Source organism: Alexandromys fortis, unplaced genomic scaffold (genome assembly GCF_014885135.2).
Source record: "Alexandromys fortis isolate MF-2015 unplaced genomic scaffold, M_Fortis_MF-2015_v1.1 scaffold_4, whole genome shotgun sequence".
NCBI classification, from domain to species: Eukaryota; Metazoa; Chordata; class Mammalia; order Rodentia; family Cricetidae; genus Alexandromys; species Alexandromys fortis.
Window position 1 is genome coordinate 30,086,244 of NW_026067944.1, and position 17,614 is coordinate 30,103,857.

General features: G+C 44.9%; 1 protein-coding gene across 3 annotated transcripts in view; it reads right to left on the reverse strand.

Moving 5' to 3' along the window:
* Window positions 1-17,614, reverse strand: part of Sidt1 (SID1 transmembrane family member 1) — an 84,675-nt gene that overhangs the window by 50,528 nt on the left and 16,533 nt on the right. For all 3 annotated transcript variants that reach the window (XR_007592980.1, XM_050149051.1, XM_050149052.1), the window contains 2 exons: window positions 4,543-4,664; window positions 3,310-3,480 (listed from right to left, as the gene is read on the reverse strand). Coding sequence is in view for 2 of the 3 variants with exons in the window: in XM_050149051.1 (XP_050005008.1) it covers window positions 3,310-3,480; window positions 4,543-4,664 (293 nt within the window). In the remaining variant the exon portion in view is untranslated. The remainder of the gene's footprint in view (window positions 1-3,309; window positions 3,481-4,542; window positions 4,665-17,614) is intronic.

Genomic DNA, 17,614 nt, shown 5'->3' on the forward strand with positions numbered 1-17,614 from the left:
CTCTCTCTCTCTCTCTCTCTCTCTCTCTCTCTCTCTCTCTCTCTCTCTCTCTCCATGTCCTGTGTACCCCCACACATGGGAAACCAGAGGTCAGTCAGTGTTGAGTGTGTTTCTCTATTGTATCCACCTCATTTTTCTAACATTTTTATCCTTTGACAATTTTGTAGCTGTGTACAATGTGTGTTAAACGCCTGCCCCTCACTCTTTCCCCGCAATCCCTGTCTCCTTCCCAATAGATCTCCCTTCCAGTTTTAAGTATTTAAAAAAAAACTAGCCCACCAAGTATACTAAGTAATGCCGGCCAGCACATGGCTGTGGGGGATAGCCACTGGGGCGTGGGCAGCCTGCTAGTGGCCACCCCTCAGAGAGAAGTGACTTCACCACTTCCTGCTGGCTACCCTCATCTTCATCGCCAGTAGGTCCCAGGCCTTAGCAGAGCCATGTGCAGATGAGCCCCCACCCCGCCCAGTGTCCACTCTCCTTGGGGAAGCTGTTCCTCTGTCCCTCCTCTGACTCATGGCTCTTCATCTCTGCTAGTTTGCCCAGTTCCCTTTCAGCGTTCTCGAGAGTTCCAGCAGAGAATTTTCCTTTGTTTTATCTGGGTCAATTCCTTAATGGCCTGCAGGTCATCTTTCAGCTTCCTAACTAGAGAAGATCCCTGCTGTCCCCTCTTTATTTTGTCCTTTCGCCAGGAGTTTGCCGAGACACCTGGGGTTTAGAGAGCACAGCAGCACGAGCAATAGGAAGAGGAGAAATACATGCTGGGTAACTGTACCTCCTGTCACTGTAATGGGGAGAGGTGGAGAAGGGCACTCTGGGACCAAAGCACACATCTCTGCTGAAGAAAGCTTCCCTTCTGTTTTTCCTCACTTATCTTGAGGCTCTATTGCAGTAGGGAATAGATTAGCAGCCTGGGACTCCACTTGGTCTGGGCTATGTCACCCTCTCCTAACAATGCACCTGGTACCCTTTTAGTTTAAGACCCTGTTCCTGGATGGAGTTGGGTGCACACTCTCCTCCAAACAAAAGGGTGCGTTCCTCCTCCCCTTAACGATCATCCAGAATGGACAGTTTCTACTTAATTTTTCTCTAGTATCTCTGAGTGTGAACACGGGGTGTCCAATCAGGCCTGAATTACTTTTGGGCGCATGCACAATAAGGCAAACTGTGCCTTCTGAATAAAGATTTGGGGTGAATCCCCTGTCTACCATCTCACGTCTTTGCATAGCTGGGCACGGTGTGATTGAGATCTGATGCATCATGAGAAAGGACATGCACGGTGACCAGAGGCTGACACAGTCTAGGCCTGTCAATAAAAATAGAACAACCTGTGATATGCCCTTATCAATCAAATTCCTCCTTCTCTAGACCCTCATTAGCGCAGGCTCCAAACAATAATTGGGGTCTTTGAGCACTCTCTCTCACATGATCTTCGTCTTCAGACCACATATTTGTGATCTATACTACTTGCTTGCTTTTGGATAGTTTTGTTGTTGTTGTTGTTGAGTCTTTCATCTTAATATACCAAACACAGTCAAAGCCCTTAGGAACAGATTGGCCCACAGCTTTGCCACACTTCAAGGGAATCACCTCCATACGGGACTGTTGGACCACAGTGTTGAGAGTCCAATGAATTCATAGGAGTTCATGGTGAGGATACACCTTGTTGGGAATGTTGTAAGTCATGACATCTGACATTCCCCATAGAGCAAAGAACATAGCTGAAGATCAGAAAGTATCGGATTCTAGCAAAGTTTCAGTAACTTAGACCTTTGAAGTGCTTTCTAACCCAAGGAGAGAGGGAGAGGTGACTAACTGGGACCAGGTCCTGTGTGAAGCAACTCCTGCTTGAGACTGGCCACACAGTCACAAACGTTCAATCTTCATTTCCCCAAACAAAATGTGATGTCGTTCTTGACCTGCCCATTTCCCCTCGTCTTCAGATTCATTCAAATTTTGTGCATTTCAGCTTTCACACCCTTCAAGAACCCTTCTCGCTTTCACCTTGGCCATCACGGCAGCCTCCTAATGTCTCTGCAGCCAACGCTGCCTCCTGCAGTCCGCTCCTCACACAATGAATGGTGCATGTGGGCAACTGAGTTCTCAGTGTCCTACCATGTCCCTCCTACCCCACGAGCTGGTGGCCGCCTGGTCCTATAGCGTCCCCCTCCCACTGCTCCCTGCCTACAACTGTGACCTCTAGGGACACAGAGTGGTCCATCGCTGTTGGGAGCTGCTGGGAAGGTGGTGTTCATGTGTGTGTGTGTGTGTGTATGTGTGTGTGTGTGACAGGAGCGGGAGGAATACTTAGAGGCAGAAGCGTCTGATTTTAAAATCTGAATGTGAATAGGTAAGTGCCTTGTGCAATGGAGAAGCATATTTAGGGAGGATGGATTTAAGCAGAAAGAAGAAAGAATGTGTTATGAGGAGAAGAACTCAGAAGAGGAAGCCAGGAGCAGAATTCAGGCTTGATTTTGCCTTTTTCGGTCTTTGTGAATTTGGACATGGACAGCATCTCTAGACCTCAGAGTTGGGTGCGGTGATGCATACCCCTAGTCAGAGCTTATTATGAGGCAGAGATATGAGGACGGCTTGAGCCTAAACGTCCAAGGCCAGCCTGGCAGCATAGGCAGACCCTGGTCTCAGCTAAGACCAACAGAAGCCTCTGGACATCAGCGAAATGTGTTCTGTATGATTCTAGGCTGCCATTCCGAACTGTGTGGCAGAAACTGCCGTGTAAGAGTTAATTCTCCATAGTTGGAGCCCGGTTCTTACCACAGCCCTCATCTGGACCCCATGACCTCCAGCCTCTGGGTTTCTGGGTCACTGGCCAAGTTAGTGAATTGAGAAGGGAAGAAAACACACATAGCTCAGCCACCACCTCTTTTCAGGCTAATCTTCACTGCATCCAAGCTCTCCTAACACTGTGTTTCCTTCTGTTCACAAGGTCTGTTTGATGACCCAATGTCATATTACCCAAAGTGAAAACAGAAGACAAACGTGGCAGAATAGATTTGCAAGTCATTCGTTAACACTTGCACAGAGCTGCGACCCAATGACTTCCGTTTCACAGTGTTCTTTCCCTGGGGACCAAATTACCTCACTTAATATCAGCATTCCAATTTTCAGAGGTCAAAGCCAGCTGACAGCAACAGATCAAAGGTACCACTGGCAAAGGCAAGGCTTCCCTGAAGGTTCTAGTTGCGCTCTCTGTTGAAGCCATGCCCAGCTCATCTTTAAAGATGGCTGCTGGGCTGAATATCTACAGGCAAAACAGCAGAAAGCAAAGAGCCACATGCACTTGCTTACCGGAGCTGGAAGTGTTTGATTTTGGTGACCAGCAGCTGGTAGTGGGCACCGTGGGGAGCCATGGATGCTACGTCTACAAAGATCAGTTGCTGCAGAGGGCCCGTCTCATTGGTTGCTGTCGATGGACAGAGAGTGCGACTGACTTCCTGGTAGTTGTAGCTCCGCTGGTATCTGCAGAGGCGGGTATGGACAACATCAGCAAGGAGGTGCAGTGAACAGGGCCAGGGAGAACGGTACCTCGCTCCGCTCCTCTTTAACCTGGCTTGAAGTCCAATTTCAGGCTAGATCTGTGGACAGCAAACTTAGGGCACCTGTTGTTGGCATCTGTTGTCTGACAGGGACACAGGGCCCTGCTATGTCCTGGCCAGTTTACTTAGCAGTTTTACATCGCATTAAGCCAGACTCCCAAGTTATTCAATGAAAAACACCAAAATTCACGAGAGGAACTCTCCTTGTTAAACAACCAATAAAGGCTCCTCTCCTCTCTCTTTCTCTCTCTCTCTCTCTCTCTCTCTCTCTCTCTCTCTCTCTCTCTCTCCCTCTCCAATTTTATTGATTTCAAGTCAAAACTATCAGAATTAGTATTTAACCCTCAAATTCCTGAACCTCTAAAAACTCACATCATAACACCTCAGTAGGTGCTCATTTCTCTATGCTTTCTGGGCTCTGTATTGAGGCCACAATGCCTCAATGAACTCTTCTTGGCAAATTAGGGACAAAATCGTCTCCTCTACAAGGACAGGGACTCCTGTTATTTTTCATGGTGTCTTCCCAAACTTAGCTCTGCCCTGTGGGCCCTGCTGACTGAAGGACGCATGTAAGAGAGGCGTTCTGAAGAGTGGGTTTGGTGTTGCTCATGTATGGACTGCTGGGCCTAATCCACTATGGATATGGAAGGATCCATTTTCCAAACGGGGATGGGAGTAGAATATTATGATATATTTTAAGTAGCATAAATTCTCACTGGTGCTGAAAATCTAGACAGAATGCTTGATCTGAAATCCAGAGAGAATGGAAATGCATAGCACCAAGCAGCCTGGTGCAGGCATTCATTGCTTGCATTTGGGGTGCAATAATCTGACATTTCTGAGTTCTCTTCTGGCTAAGACAAAAAAAGCAAAGTAATAATAATAATAATAATAATAATAATAATAATAAACAAAAACCCATCTAAGTCTAAGGACATTGAAGAATGCCAACTGTAGTGACGCCACTTGAGCAGAGAATACTTACAGTCCTTGGAAGAGCAGAGGAACCTGCCAGGACAGCACTGCTTTCTGCTGGCGGACCACGACGAGGACTGGGTAGTCCAGGTTCTCGGAGGAGCTGTTCACGTGCACCCGCACCGCAGTCACCTGTGAGGCAGGCGAATGCAAGCTCGTTGATTCCCAATGTTTCTGCTCATGACAGGCGACCCAAATGCCCCAGTTGTCCTCGACTCTTCATAGGCTCTCCAGAGAGGGCCTCAACCCCCACCACACATTGAAGTTGCCCTCGGAGATTCTAATAATTGATGCCTGGACACAGTTTGCATAAAACTCTGATTCGATTATGCTTGGATGAGACCAGTTATGGGGCCTTCAAATAGTAAGCTGAGGGGCGGGGGCTGAGCAGTCAGCTTCAGGCTTGAAGAATAGCTCCAGGAGGGGATAAAAACATCTCAATGGACTCTTTTCTTATTTATAAATAAGAAATTTATAAATTTATAAGAAATTTATAAATAAGAAACTATAAATGCAAATACAATCAAAATCTCAAACATTTCCCAAACTGCCTCACAGTCTCCAAGACCCCCAGCTGATGGCAAACCGGGTATGGTAAATCATTCTGATCATTTTGTTTCCTTTTTTTTTAATAGCCTAAGAGATGGGCTGCTGCTTCCCATCCAACTGTAGCAAGCCCTGTGGGGCTGAGTCCTGCCTGCTCCAGGGTAAGTCTCTAACAAGCCCTTCTACACCAGCAACACGCCGCTCTGCCTGAGAGCACACCGAGCGAGTCTCCATCCTGCTGAAGATGGGAAGCTAAGTCTGATTCTGAGGTTTTGGTGTTTTCCTTAAAACTCTTACAGCACCATATAAAATACAGAAGATGATAAGGGAAAATACAGAAGAGTAAAAGAAAAAAATAAAACCTGACCTTCTACATGACATTTTTATGTATGGATGTATTATTGCCTTTATGTCCTCTTGAAAGTTTCTTTATTAGGGGGCCAGTCAAATGGCTTATTGGGTAGTTCAGTGGCTAAGCAACTGTAGGATCCAAGTAAAATCCTGGGTGGACCGAGTTTCCTTCAGGAGATGGTGACAGGAGACCTCGGGGCAGGCTGGCAAGAGAGACTAGCTAAATCAGTTTTCCATTTGATGCTGCCTCAGTGAGTAAACTGGATGAGGTATGGAGGCTGTCTCTCATCTACAACCTCCAGGACTCCAGATACACACGTGTGCGTGCACACACACACACACGGAGAGAGAGACAGACAGACAGAGACAGAGACACAGAGAGAGACAGTGACACAGAGAAAGACAGAGACACACAGAGAGAACAGGGAGAGAGAGACACAGAGACAGAGAGAGACAGTGAGAGAGAGACAGAGACACACAGAGACAGACAGACAGACAGACAGACAGACAGACAGAGACTGGAAAAATAAAAAAGCAAGTCCCGAGTTGAATCTTGCAGCCCTGCCACATTCCATTCCAAGCGCAGGCTGAGAGGAAACAGGCTCGCCTGCGCATTGCATCCAGTGCTTAGTTCTCTGGATTCTCCCCAATTAAGCCACTGCTTCACATTGTTAATGTTAGCACAGGGGAAGAATAATTTATTAATTTGATAAGAAGTGCTTGTTCCTGAGGGAGCATTTCCTGTGCCTACACCGTTTCCATGGAAATTGTGTTGCAGCTGATGCTGTACTTCTAGGGCAGCCCTCCTCTTTGTTAAACTCGGGGACTCCCACGGGCCTCTCAAACGCCACATGGCTGCATGGAATCTCCCATTCCCTTCACTCCTAACTTTATTTTATTTACTTATTTTAATGAATGGCTCCATCATGCAGCTATTCGTCTAAGCTTGAAACCCGAGGGTCCTGCTTGGTCTCTACTTCTGCCACTTCTAACTCCTTCATTCTGTTCTTCTCCAGGCCTTCCTCCCTGCTCTCTGTAACTTCATATCCAATGCCCTCTTCTGGCCTCCAAAGGCAACAGGCATGCACATGATACACATAGAGAAACACATAAACACAATTACAAATTAATCAATCTTTAAAAAATGTAAACAGTATGACCTCACTACCTACCATTTTAATTCTTTTAATTTATCTGATATTTATGTGGTGTTTGTAGCTTTTCAATTGTTTTGGAAATAGAATTTTCACGCTTCATTGTAAGGCAGCAACTCTAACCTCCTCTCAACTGAGGGAGGTTTCTGATTCAGCTGATGAAGAACAAGCCAGAGATCATACATTTCTAGCAAATACTGGTGGGCAGCTGGAGTATGTGGCGTGGGGCCCACCCTTTGGAGGCGCTATTCCAAAGCCATCTACTGATCTACTGCATGAGCCTATGTGTCATGGTGAGATCCCTGACCATGATCTCAGCAGTGCTACAGCAGCCTGGAAGCTGTTGTTGTTGGGACCAAGCGTCCAGCACAACAGATGCATCATGGCTGTATTATGCCCCTCAGCGCTCAACCATCTCCAAGTCCTGATCTTCCTGGTCTAGCTTTCGTAATCCACTTACTTTTCTCCATTATTTAATAATGGCCTTACCAGCCGTGATAAAAACAAACTCAGAGATACTGACATAATAAATTGCACAAAAGATAACAGAGTGGGAGTTGCGCGACACTGGGCAGCTTTGCAAGACGAGCAGATAATATATACCCAGAGGAGAGGATCAAGAGCCTTGCTCAAAATCTGTGCTGCCTTTTTGAAAGCTAATGAGCAGCTGAGAAAATTGGATTATGCCTACTGCAGGGAAGTAGGCTGTGTGAAGAGAAAGCCCAATGAAGGGTGGACACTGACCGTGCTGAAAGGACCTTGACACCTTGGAATAGAGCATTCTCAAAGCTTACCATTTTCTCATTCTGCTTCCACTTGTTTCCATGACAAAAAGAGTACTTTTATTACAGATTGTGTTTCTTCCTGTATTTGCTACAAGCATGGAATCACATTATAAGCAGGAGAATTGTACAAGTATTTTTGCCTCTGGTAGTATACAGATCATGTTTATGAAAGCTCTGAGACCCCCTTTTTAATCTTCTATGTCAACAGGGAAAAGCTCAAATTTTTCTTGCATATAAAGGATAAAAGTGAGTTTAATTCTAATTTGACTTTGTTTTTGCTAAAGTAATGAAACTGCAGCTTTATTGCACGAAATCTCAGACTCAGACACAGAGGCTGTTGGCTTCCATCATTAAACATACCAGTGTATGCCCCTCTGACCTTGAACATCAGGTTCTACTTGTAAAATGGCTATGGAGTGTTTGTGGATAGTCCCTTTGCTAATGTGTAACTGCTTCGCCAACTCTGTTGTGCTCACCAGGTTTTATCTGCTGGTGTTCAGCTACACCCATTCTTCTTTTCTCCCTTTCCACCCATGCTCCCAATAGTCACTGAGCATAGACAGTTGATGTGGGATTCCCCTCTGTATGTTGTGAATGTTTTATTATATTACCATTGGTCAATAAAGAAGCTCCTTCAGCCTATGGCCGAATAAAGCCAGGCGGGAAATCCAAACAGAGATATATAGAGAGAGTAGATAGAGTCAGGGAGACACCATGTAGCTACCAAAGGAGAAGGACGCTAGAAGCTTACTGGTAAGCCACAGCCTTGTGGTGATACATAGATGAATAGAAATGGGTTAATATAAGAGATAAGAGCTATCTAGTAATAAGCTTGAGCCATTGGCCAAAAAGTGTTATAATTAATATAATATAGTTTCTATGTGATTATTCGGATCTGGGCAGCTGGGAAATGAACGAGCTGTGTCTGCTTACAGACACTGACTCGNCCAAAAAGTGTTATAATTAATATAATATAGTTTCTATGTGATTATTTGGATCTGGGCAGCTGGGAAATGAACGAACTGTGTCTGCTTACAGACACTGACTCAGGAGCCCCAGTAGGGACTGAGGATATACCAAAGAAAACCCTTCCACAAAGAAGGCTCATCAGAGTGTGGTTCTCTCTGTCTTTCTACTGCCTTTGGGTCCAGATACCGAACTCTTTGCTCCTCCCCAATACCATGTCTGCCCGCATGCTGCCATGATGACAAAGATCTAAACCTCTGAACTGTAAGCCAGCCCCAGTTAAATGATTTCCTTTATAAGTATTGCTGTGGACATGATGTTTCTACACGGCAATAGAACACTGACTAAGACAGGATGTAAGCAGCTTCTAAAGTAGGGAGAAAGCCCTAAGAACATATGTAAACACATTCAGCACTTTAGACTCCTCATAGAGGCAAAGTCTCAAATGTATGCCCTTACCAGGCTTGCAAGCCTATAGAGAAAGTCAGGAACTCTTGCATGCTGCTAATAAAAGTGTTGTACCATAACAACTACTTCATGAAGCAAGTCGAAAATAGGAATCAGAGTTGAAGATGAATTATCTTCCCACTCTTAAGTTTATAGACAAGAACTCCAACACAAGCGCACACACACCCACACATGAAATCCTGAATAAGAAGGTTCATTGCAAACGAATGAAGCAGAAGTAAGCTATGCAACAGAGGAACAAAAAAATACAACTGCAAGAGGAGGCTAGAAACTGGTTAAATGTGAATGACGGGAATACGGATCAGTGCGGACAACGCTCACAGAGATGAACTGAGAGAGAACAGGTGGACAAGGGAGTCACATTGCATAATCCCTTTTAGGTGAACTTTGAGGGTAAGGAAAACTATGCTATATGTATGTATGTGTGTGTATACATATATATGCATTTAATAAAATATACCTACATGAGAAGAATAAAGATCAAAAGTGAGATGCTAAGTCCATAAACTTGAAAGGATCTGAGACTTTACCCCTTTGGCCATGTTCAACAATACTAGGAAAAGACAAAATGTCCCTGTTAAAGATAAAGAACCTGTCACCACACACAATATTAGCATTACTGCTCCTTGCCCAGTATTCTGAACGAGACACGAGTAGCCCAAATGGATGCCTATGTGCATGCAGTAAGTTGCTCTACAGGAGAGGAACCCCATGATCAGAGTGTCTAAATATTTTACAACAGGCAAGAAACCTGCTTGCCTTTGTTTAGCTCTAGAGGGAGGCATTGTGAACTTTATGATGTTGTTTGCTAAGCAAATATCCTTAAATCACAAAAAAAGGAGGAAAATTTTCAACCAACCCTTTCATGCAAGAGACCCACGAAGGACTGTCTCACACAGCGGTTGCTCAAAGCGATGGTTGGAAAGGACAAAGGTGAAGATAAGCAAAGGCATTCTAGTCTGTCTCACACTGAGTCTTTGCACAAATGTTTGTCTCATTCTTTTCTCTACTTGAATGTTTATCTACTGTGCTTTGTAATAACAGAAAGAAGCCTGACATTCTGGCCTTTGTGTTTGCTTCCCACTGAGCAAAGGAGCCCCAGATGAAGCTTGGCATGTATGCAGCAGCAGCAGCTTAGGCTGGATTCGGCATGGTTAGATTTGAGTCCTGGATGACCATAACAAAATATCGCAAACCAGGTGCTTCAGATAATAGGGATTTATTCTCTCTCATTCCTGGGGACCTTAAGACCGAAGTGAAGGAGGCAGCAGGGCCGTGCCCACTCTGAGATGCAGGTATATGCATGTAGAGTCTTTCTTTGCCATCTCTTCATTTGCAGCTCCATCATCTTCCTGCACCCCTCCCCTCAGCTGGCAGCTCTGCACGCCTCCGTACCTTCACGTACTTTTTTGCTTTCTGTTCACATTTTCCTCTTCTCTAGGAGTCCCAGCCATCCTGGGGTAGGTCCCATCCTAATGATGTCATCTTGCCTGACCACACAGGCCAAGATCTACTTCCAAATAAGTTCAGGCTCACAGGTTCCTTGGCCATGAGATCGCAACATAATTTTCTGGAACAATGGAACAACCCAGCACTTTAGATTCATTGAATTTAAACATAGCAAGTCATTCCTCCAGGCGCCATCTTTAATCCTGACCGTCAGCTTGTACTCATCAGTTGTTATAAGAAATTAAAATGGACCCCAGACCTAAGGAGCCCTGTGCAGACACAGCCAGGTAGATGGCATGTGTGACCTTACCCTTCCCTTAGTTTTTAAGCTGTTTGCTGTCGTTGACTATATGAAAGAAAAAGGAAACTTAAAGATGATCAATCAAGAGCTACAAACTCTTTCTTTCATATAGTCAACGACAGCAATCTGTCAAGTGTTTCCTTTCCTTCCTCGGGTCCTTTGATGGAGCACTAAACCACTTCTATTTTGAATCCGGAGAATTGGAAACAACCATCAGCTTCACTAACCTCTCTAGTCCTGTTTGGTGTCTCAGCTTGCCCAGCAACATGACCAACACTCCTGGAGTGTCACAGCTGGGTGATGAAGACAGTTCATATGTGATTTGTGTGAAAAGGCTAACCCCAAGTCACACAGCCTTCAGGCCCGAGTCCTGTTCCCTTAGAGGGCAAAGCACCACCTTCTGAGGGTGTCCTTGCCACGCTTCCCACGCTTCCCTTACCTGTGGTCGGACCCACTGCCTCAGTCACAGTGTGCTTCAACGTCAAACCGACCCCTGTGATGGTTATGTAGGACTTGTTAAAAGTCTGCTAGCCCAATTCAGCTTTAGATAACTACCTTTTCCACTCTTGGGGTGCAGTGAAGAAAGATGTGGAGAGCTGGGTTTTATTTATGTATTTATTTTTATGGCACTAACATATGTGTGGCCTTGAACAAATTGCTTTTAAATTTCTGGATGGGCCTTAGACTCCTCAAATATAGCGTGAGAACCCTGACAGCCACTCTTCACTTCCCTGGGTAGTGTCATCAACTGCATGTCAGACGGTGTGAGGCAGTGGGTCTGACCCGTAGGACAACCGGAGAAGGAGGAGGAGGAGGAGGAAGAGGAGGAGGAGAAGGAAGAGGAGGAGGAGGAGGAGGAGAAGGAAGAGGAGGAGGAAGAAGAAGAGAATAAAGAAGAGGAGGAGGAGGAAGAAGAAGAGGAGAATAAAGAAAAGGAGGAGGAGGAGGAGGGGGGGAGGGGGAGGATGCAGAGACACTCCACCAATGCTTGGGTTCAGATGACAGAGAAGCGCTGGGCCATCAGTCAGTCATTATTGACTATCTGTTGCCGAGTGGAGACAGGCTTACAAGCCCAAATAGCAAAGGAGAAAGAGCCAACCCACAGAGGATCTCAGTTTCCTTTTACGGCCTGGCTTCTAGGAACAGCTCATTGTCTCATTGAAAAGAGCAGCTTATCCCTTGGGGCCCACTTACTTCTTCCACTTTCAGATTCTTAATGTTTTCGATCCAGAGCCTGTCTCTAGGAAGACTGCTGTATAAACCATGTCATTCTGGTTTCACCATGCTATCAATAACCTAGATAGGAAAACATTTCTATATGCCTTCATCATTTGATTTATGGTCAAAATGTTGTATTAGAAGCTTCAGTTCCGCACACTCGGGGAAGCTATTAAGAGACGTGAGACTGTGGGCAGGCCAGGAATACTGCACAGCGCAGGCAAGCTGGCAGCTCTGGGACTGTCTTAGTTCATTCTGTAAATATTTGATTCCTCTCTGTATGAGGCATTGTTTGAATAGCAGTGTAGACATAGTTACCCTCTTCATGAAGATGGGTGGTTTGTATGTGTAGTGTTAATTCAACAGGTCACTTAATTTACTTGGAGGTATCTAGGGAAGGATATGGAAGGGACTTTGGGAAGGATGTTTTCCAAAAGCCAGAAAAATGGGGACGGAGCAGAGCAAGAAAAAAAATGGCCAAATAAAAGGAATGCCATTGTGATAGAGGTAAAGGGGGGAGAAAAGGGAGGGTGAGGAGCAGAATAGAAGACTTAAGAGACAATTCATTTGTCTGGGGCTTGAGGTGCAAGCAGGGCTGTCACAGTGGGTACTAGTGGGGTCTATCTTGTTAAGAAGGTCGGGGCATTATTCTAAGAAAAATTGAAAGACTGTGAAAGGCTTCAAATGTCACTGTCCTGTAGCCACCGACCCTCTGGAGAAGCATTGTGGGCCCTACTGCTGCTCAAGAGCTGCTTTGTAGCATCTCAGTTCTCAAGTGGAAGAGTGGGCAGGGCAGAGCTGGCTGGCAGCGCCAAGGGTGTGAGCAGGTGCAGAAAGAGTCTAACGGACGGCAAGGGGGCCATGAGAAGTCGGGCATCTGACTTCCACTTGTGAGGAGGAAGGGTGTTTTCCTCTAGATGGGTCCCCCGACAGAGAATGCCCCAAGCAAAACATGGATGCTGGGTGGTCAGTATGCAGCTAAGTTGCGCTGGACTTGGTACCTCCTTTGCGTGCAACACCAGAACTGTTGCTCCATGGAGCACACTAGGGAAATCATTTCTGGGTATTTTTCCAGGAACTGGCATCAAAGAAATTATGTCCAGAAGACTGAAACCTGTCATGAGCCACCTGTCCCTCCCACTCCAAGAGCTACACCTCTCTGTCCCCGCCAGGCTCACTCACAGGTTCTGCATGAGTTTCTCAGTTCCAGTGGCTTCCTGCTGCCTTTGGCATCTTTAAGCTCCATTTCTGCTTGAGAGCCAGCCGCCCATGCTGGCTGGACATCCTCTCACCAAGCTAAATTTGTTCATCTGCACATGGCTTTTTCGCATCTTCATTTTCCCTGCTCCTTTCTTTGCCTTGATCTTGTGATGGCGAGAAAGAGGTAAAAATAACTATTTTATGGTTTGAGACCAAACCCAGGGATCCATCCTCTGGATTTTTGTTTTATAGTGACTGATTGCATTACTGACAAATTCCTTCTAGAACTATTTGAAAGCCTACTTAAATAATGCTCTGAAAACAGAACCTGCTAGAAAATTTTTGTTATGATTTTGAGTGGTGAGATGATGATGTTTATCATCTTTTTACTTTATAGTAGAACTGCTCAATGGATGTCATTTATAACTTCCAATAAGTTATTTGTAAATGTTAATATTACCATGGAAATTGACAACTTTCTAAATAATATGGAACTGACCATCTATCTACAGGTAGCTTCCTCTTCAGTAGGGACCTTAGAAAGGCCACATTGAAGAGCATAAATCATTTCTAATTGTGCAGCGACACTGGGGCAGAGGTGACACATCAACCTTGGATTCTTCTCTTACTATCGGATGACAGCCATGTCTTTAGTTGGTCATAGATAAGGTTGTGGCACCTCAGCTCTCTTCCTTGCCATCTGAATCTCTCTCAGTGCTGGATCCGCACAATCCAGCAGATGTTCTCGCCTGAGCATGATCCATGTGGACTTGTGGTAGAGAGGGCCTCAAACCAATACCATCCCAAACCACTGAGTGTTTCGATGGCACAATGTCGTATGGATTTTGTGGGTTGCCTAGGCTACCTAGGTTGTCAAAAAGGCAGATGCATGGCCCATGCCCAGTAGCCAGGTGCACCTGCTTGGTACTTTCAACTCTGAGCAAATGGTACCACGATAAAGAGTTTACAGTGTGCTGGTGACAATGACAGCAACAGAGTACCTTGTGGTGACAGCATCTAATAACAGGGAAGGCTTTGCCAAGCCGAGCTTCCCACTTAAACCATTCTTCTTCTTCATGATGGTTGCTGTAATATAGTGAAGCTTAGTCTTCTTTGGTCTCAAATGATGTCAAATGAACTAAGGTTCCTGACCTACTCAATATCGTCTGTGTATGTGTGTGCATGTGGGTGCACAGACATGGGTATGGAGGCCAAAGGTCAACACTGAATGTCTTCCTCTGTCACTCTCCACCTTCTTTTTTGAGATGGGTTTTTACTGAACCTGGAGCTCAACAATCGGCTAGAATGGCTGGTCAGTGAGCTCAGGATCTGCTTGTCTCTGCTCCCTCTTGGCCTTGGGCTTTCAGCTACTCCCAGCTACCCCCATCCTTCACATTGGTGCTGGGTGTCTGAACTCAGGAGCTCAAGTTTGTATGTCGAATGCTTTGGAGACTGAGCCATTGCCCTGGTCTAACCTTCCTACTAAGCTCTCAGCTGTGCTAGCCTGCTGGTTCTTTTCTTTTAGCTAAGAATCTTGCTCTCTCCCATGTCACCTTTCTCCCATGTCATTCCCCTGACACCTCACAGGTACTTTGGAACTCCTCTATAAATCTCTCCAAACTTCTGTATGCCTGGACTGCCCACTGTTTAGCTCTCTTTATCCCTCAACCGCGGCCCTTTGTTACCCAAATAAACAATGCTTTTCTTCTGAAACCTGTAATTCTTCCCTTTTGGTAGCGATACTGCAGAAGCAGAGGGAAGACAAACATGTGTTTCTTTTATCAAGTGGTGGAGAAGAATAAAATAAAATTGTGACATTCCCATGTCAGCACCCATAAAATATTCCCAGCTGGGAAGTTAATAAAAATACACTTGAGCTGCACTGTCTGCAAGGCAGATCATCTAGAGGGACAGAAACACTGGGTTAGCTCTGCTTGTTATGGTTTGTCTTCATAGCTGTTCAGTGAGGACCTAGAAATACTAGTTCTTAGGAATAACAATTACACTGAAATCTCAGGCTGAGCGTGCATGCCTACAACAAACCTCACGGGCCTTCATTGGAGGGTAATGCCCGGAATGGCTGAAAACTGCCCTTCTAAGCTCTATAGGAGGCAGCAGAAAGTAGCAGATGACACCGGCCATGGTTCTCTGAAACACTGAAGAAAATCTGCCGCTTGCAGTTTGAATTTGTGTCTACCCTGCTCGTAGAGGTGTCCAAACAATCCATGCGGGAAAACAATGGCCCAAAGCCTCTCGCTTCATGATCCAGTGAATGCCAGGAAGTTAGACACAAGGTTTTTAAGTTGCATAATGAAGGGAAGCGAATGAAAGCCTAACCTTGGTATTTCGAAGTTATTCTTGTTGTTAACGATCAGTGTAGCAGCTGAGCTCTTCTGGGAGGTGGGAAGATTCTGTGGAAAGATGCTGAAGAAATGCTCTCAAGAATTCAAGTTACATTCTTGGATTTCAAACTGTTACATGATTTTCTTTTTTGTTTTTGGAGGGGGTGGTGTCTATATGAAGCCCCAAGTGGCCTCAGCCATTTGGCCTTCTTACCTCAGCTCTCCGAGGGCTGGGATTGCAGACACGAGCCACTACAGAGAGCACAACATTTTGGATAAGAAGTTATTAATATCTTGCTTGCTTTAGTCTTCGTCCATGTCAAGTGGGAAGAGATTGGATGACTTAAAAGATCCTTTGAGACCTTAGGCTAAAACCTCTTTGTTAAGGTTTTAAAAGATGGTCTTAGTAAGAACAGAGAAAAGCTGGAGCTAGAGAGTTAGCTCAATAGTTAAGAGTACTAATTGCTCTTCCAGAGGTCCTGAGTTCAATTCCCAACATCCACATAGTATCTCACATCTATAAAGGAATCTGATGTCTTCTTTAGGCATGTAGGTGAACATGCAAACAGAGCGAATATACTATAAATAAATAAATAAATGTTTTTTTTAAAAAAAAAAAAGAAGAAAAGAGAAAAACCTCAAATGCAAGTCCAATTACACGTCTGAAGCTAAGCATACCTAACAGATAACCAAGTTGAAGAAAGGAAGTACCAGTGCATGAAATCAACATAGACACTTCCTGACTGAAAAGAAAACGTAACTTCCCTCCTCTGTCACGGGTATGATTTAAACTCTGTAGCAAAATCTCAACAACCGGGAGACTCTCTCTGTAGTATGGGAACCATTTGCCATGACTGTGAATGAAGAAGTAAGGAACAGCCATGTGGCACTGGCACACGCCTTTAATCCCAGCACTCGGGAGGCAGAGGCAGGGGTATCTCTGTGAGTCAAGGCCAGCCTGGTCTACAGAGCTAGCTCCAGGACAGGCTTCAAAAGCTCCAGAGGAACCCTGTCTCAAAAAACCAAAAAAGGAAAAAGATAAAAAAGGAGCAACACTTGTCTCCTAGGATGAGTGAGACAGATCTCCAAGAAAGCCTCACCCACTGGAAAGCACACCCAGAGAAAAGGGGGGCACCTTCATGGCTGACCTTGCTAAAGAACAGTTTAAAAGCCAAGAAGGATGAGGAAGGAATATACAGACATAAGACACACTGGGGGGGGGGGGAGAGAAACTAGAAAGTATTAGCGCTCAGAGGTAGTGGCAGCAAAGGAGGAAGCCGAGGATGGTGGGGAAGACCCCAAGCAGCAAGTGCTGGTTCAGCATCTTTTGCAGTAAACAGTGTTGGAACAACTGGACAACGTGGGCAAGGGCAATCCAGAGCAGTGGTTCTCAGCCTTCCTAAAACTGTGACACTTTAATATAATTCCTCATGTTGTGATGACCCCCCCAACCATAAAATCATTTCACTGGTACTTTAGAACTGTATTTTGCTAATGTTATAAATCATAATGTAAATATTCATGTTTTCTGATGGTCTTAGGCGATCCCTGGGAAAGGGTAGTTCAACCCTAAGAGGTTGTGACCCACACCTTGAGAACCACTTCTCTAGACAGAGCCCTTATTATCTCTTCCATAAGAATTAAGTCACTTGGGTCAGATAATTCAATGTAAAATGCAAAATTATAAACTTCCAGAAGATAACACAGGATAAAATCAAGGTGTTTTTTGCTTTGGTGACAATTTTTTAGATATGACAATGAAAGCAGAATACTTAGCAAAAAAAGGTTGATAAATGGTAACACCATTAAAATTTAAAATGTATGCCATGTAGATGACAATGTTGAGGACATAAAATGACAAGTCACAAGCCAGGAGAAAATATTACAAAACACGTTTTTATCAAAGGGTTGGTATCTAACATCCACACAATAAAGCCCAACAATAATGAATTGAAAATTTCAATTCAAAAATAGTCGAAAGGTCTAAAGCATCACCTCACCAAAGGTGTTAGCCATATGGTAGCCAGGCTTAGAAACTGCTCAACAGCACATGTTCTGAGTTAGCTGCCCATGAAAATGACGAGCAGCACCTATGGGAGGACTGGACTTCACAACACTGGCCTCAAATGTCATGAAGATGTGAGGCATTGGGGGCTCCTTTCTGCACTGGGGGGAGCACAAAGTGATCACTTTGGAAGATGGTGTTCACAGATTTTTCAAAGCTAAATATAGCCTGGCTGATCCAGCTAACACATCCACATATTTTAAAAAATGAGCTGGCCAGGTGGTGGTGGTGCCCACC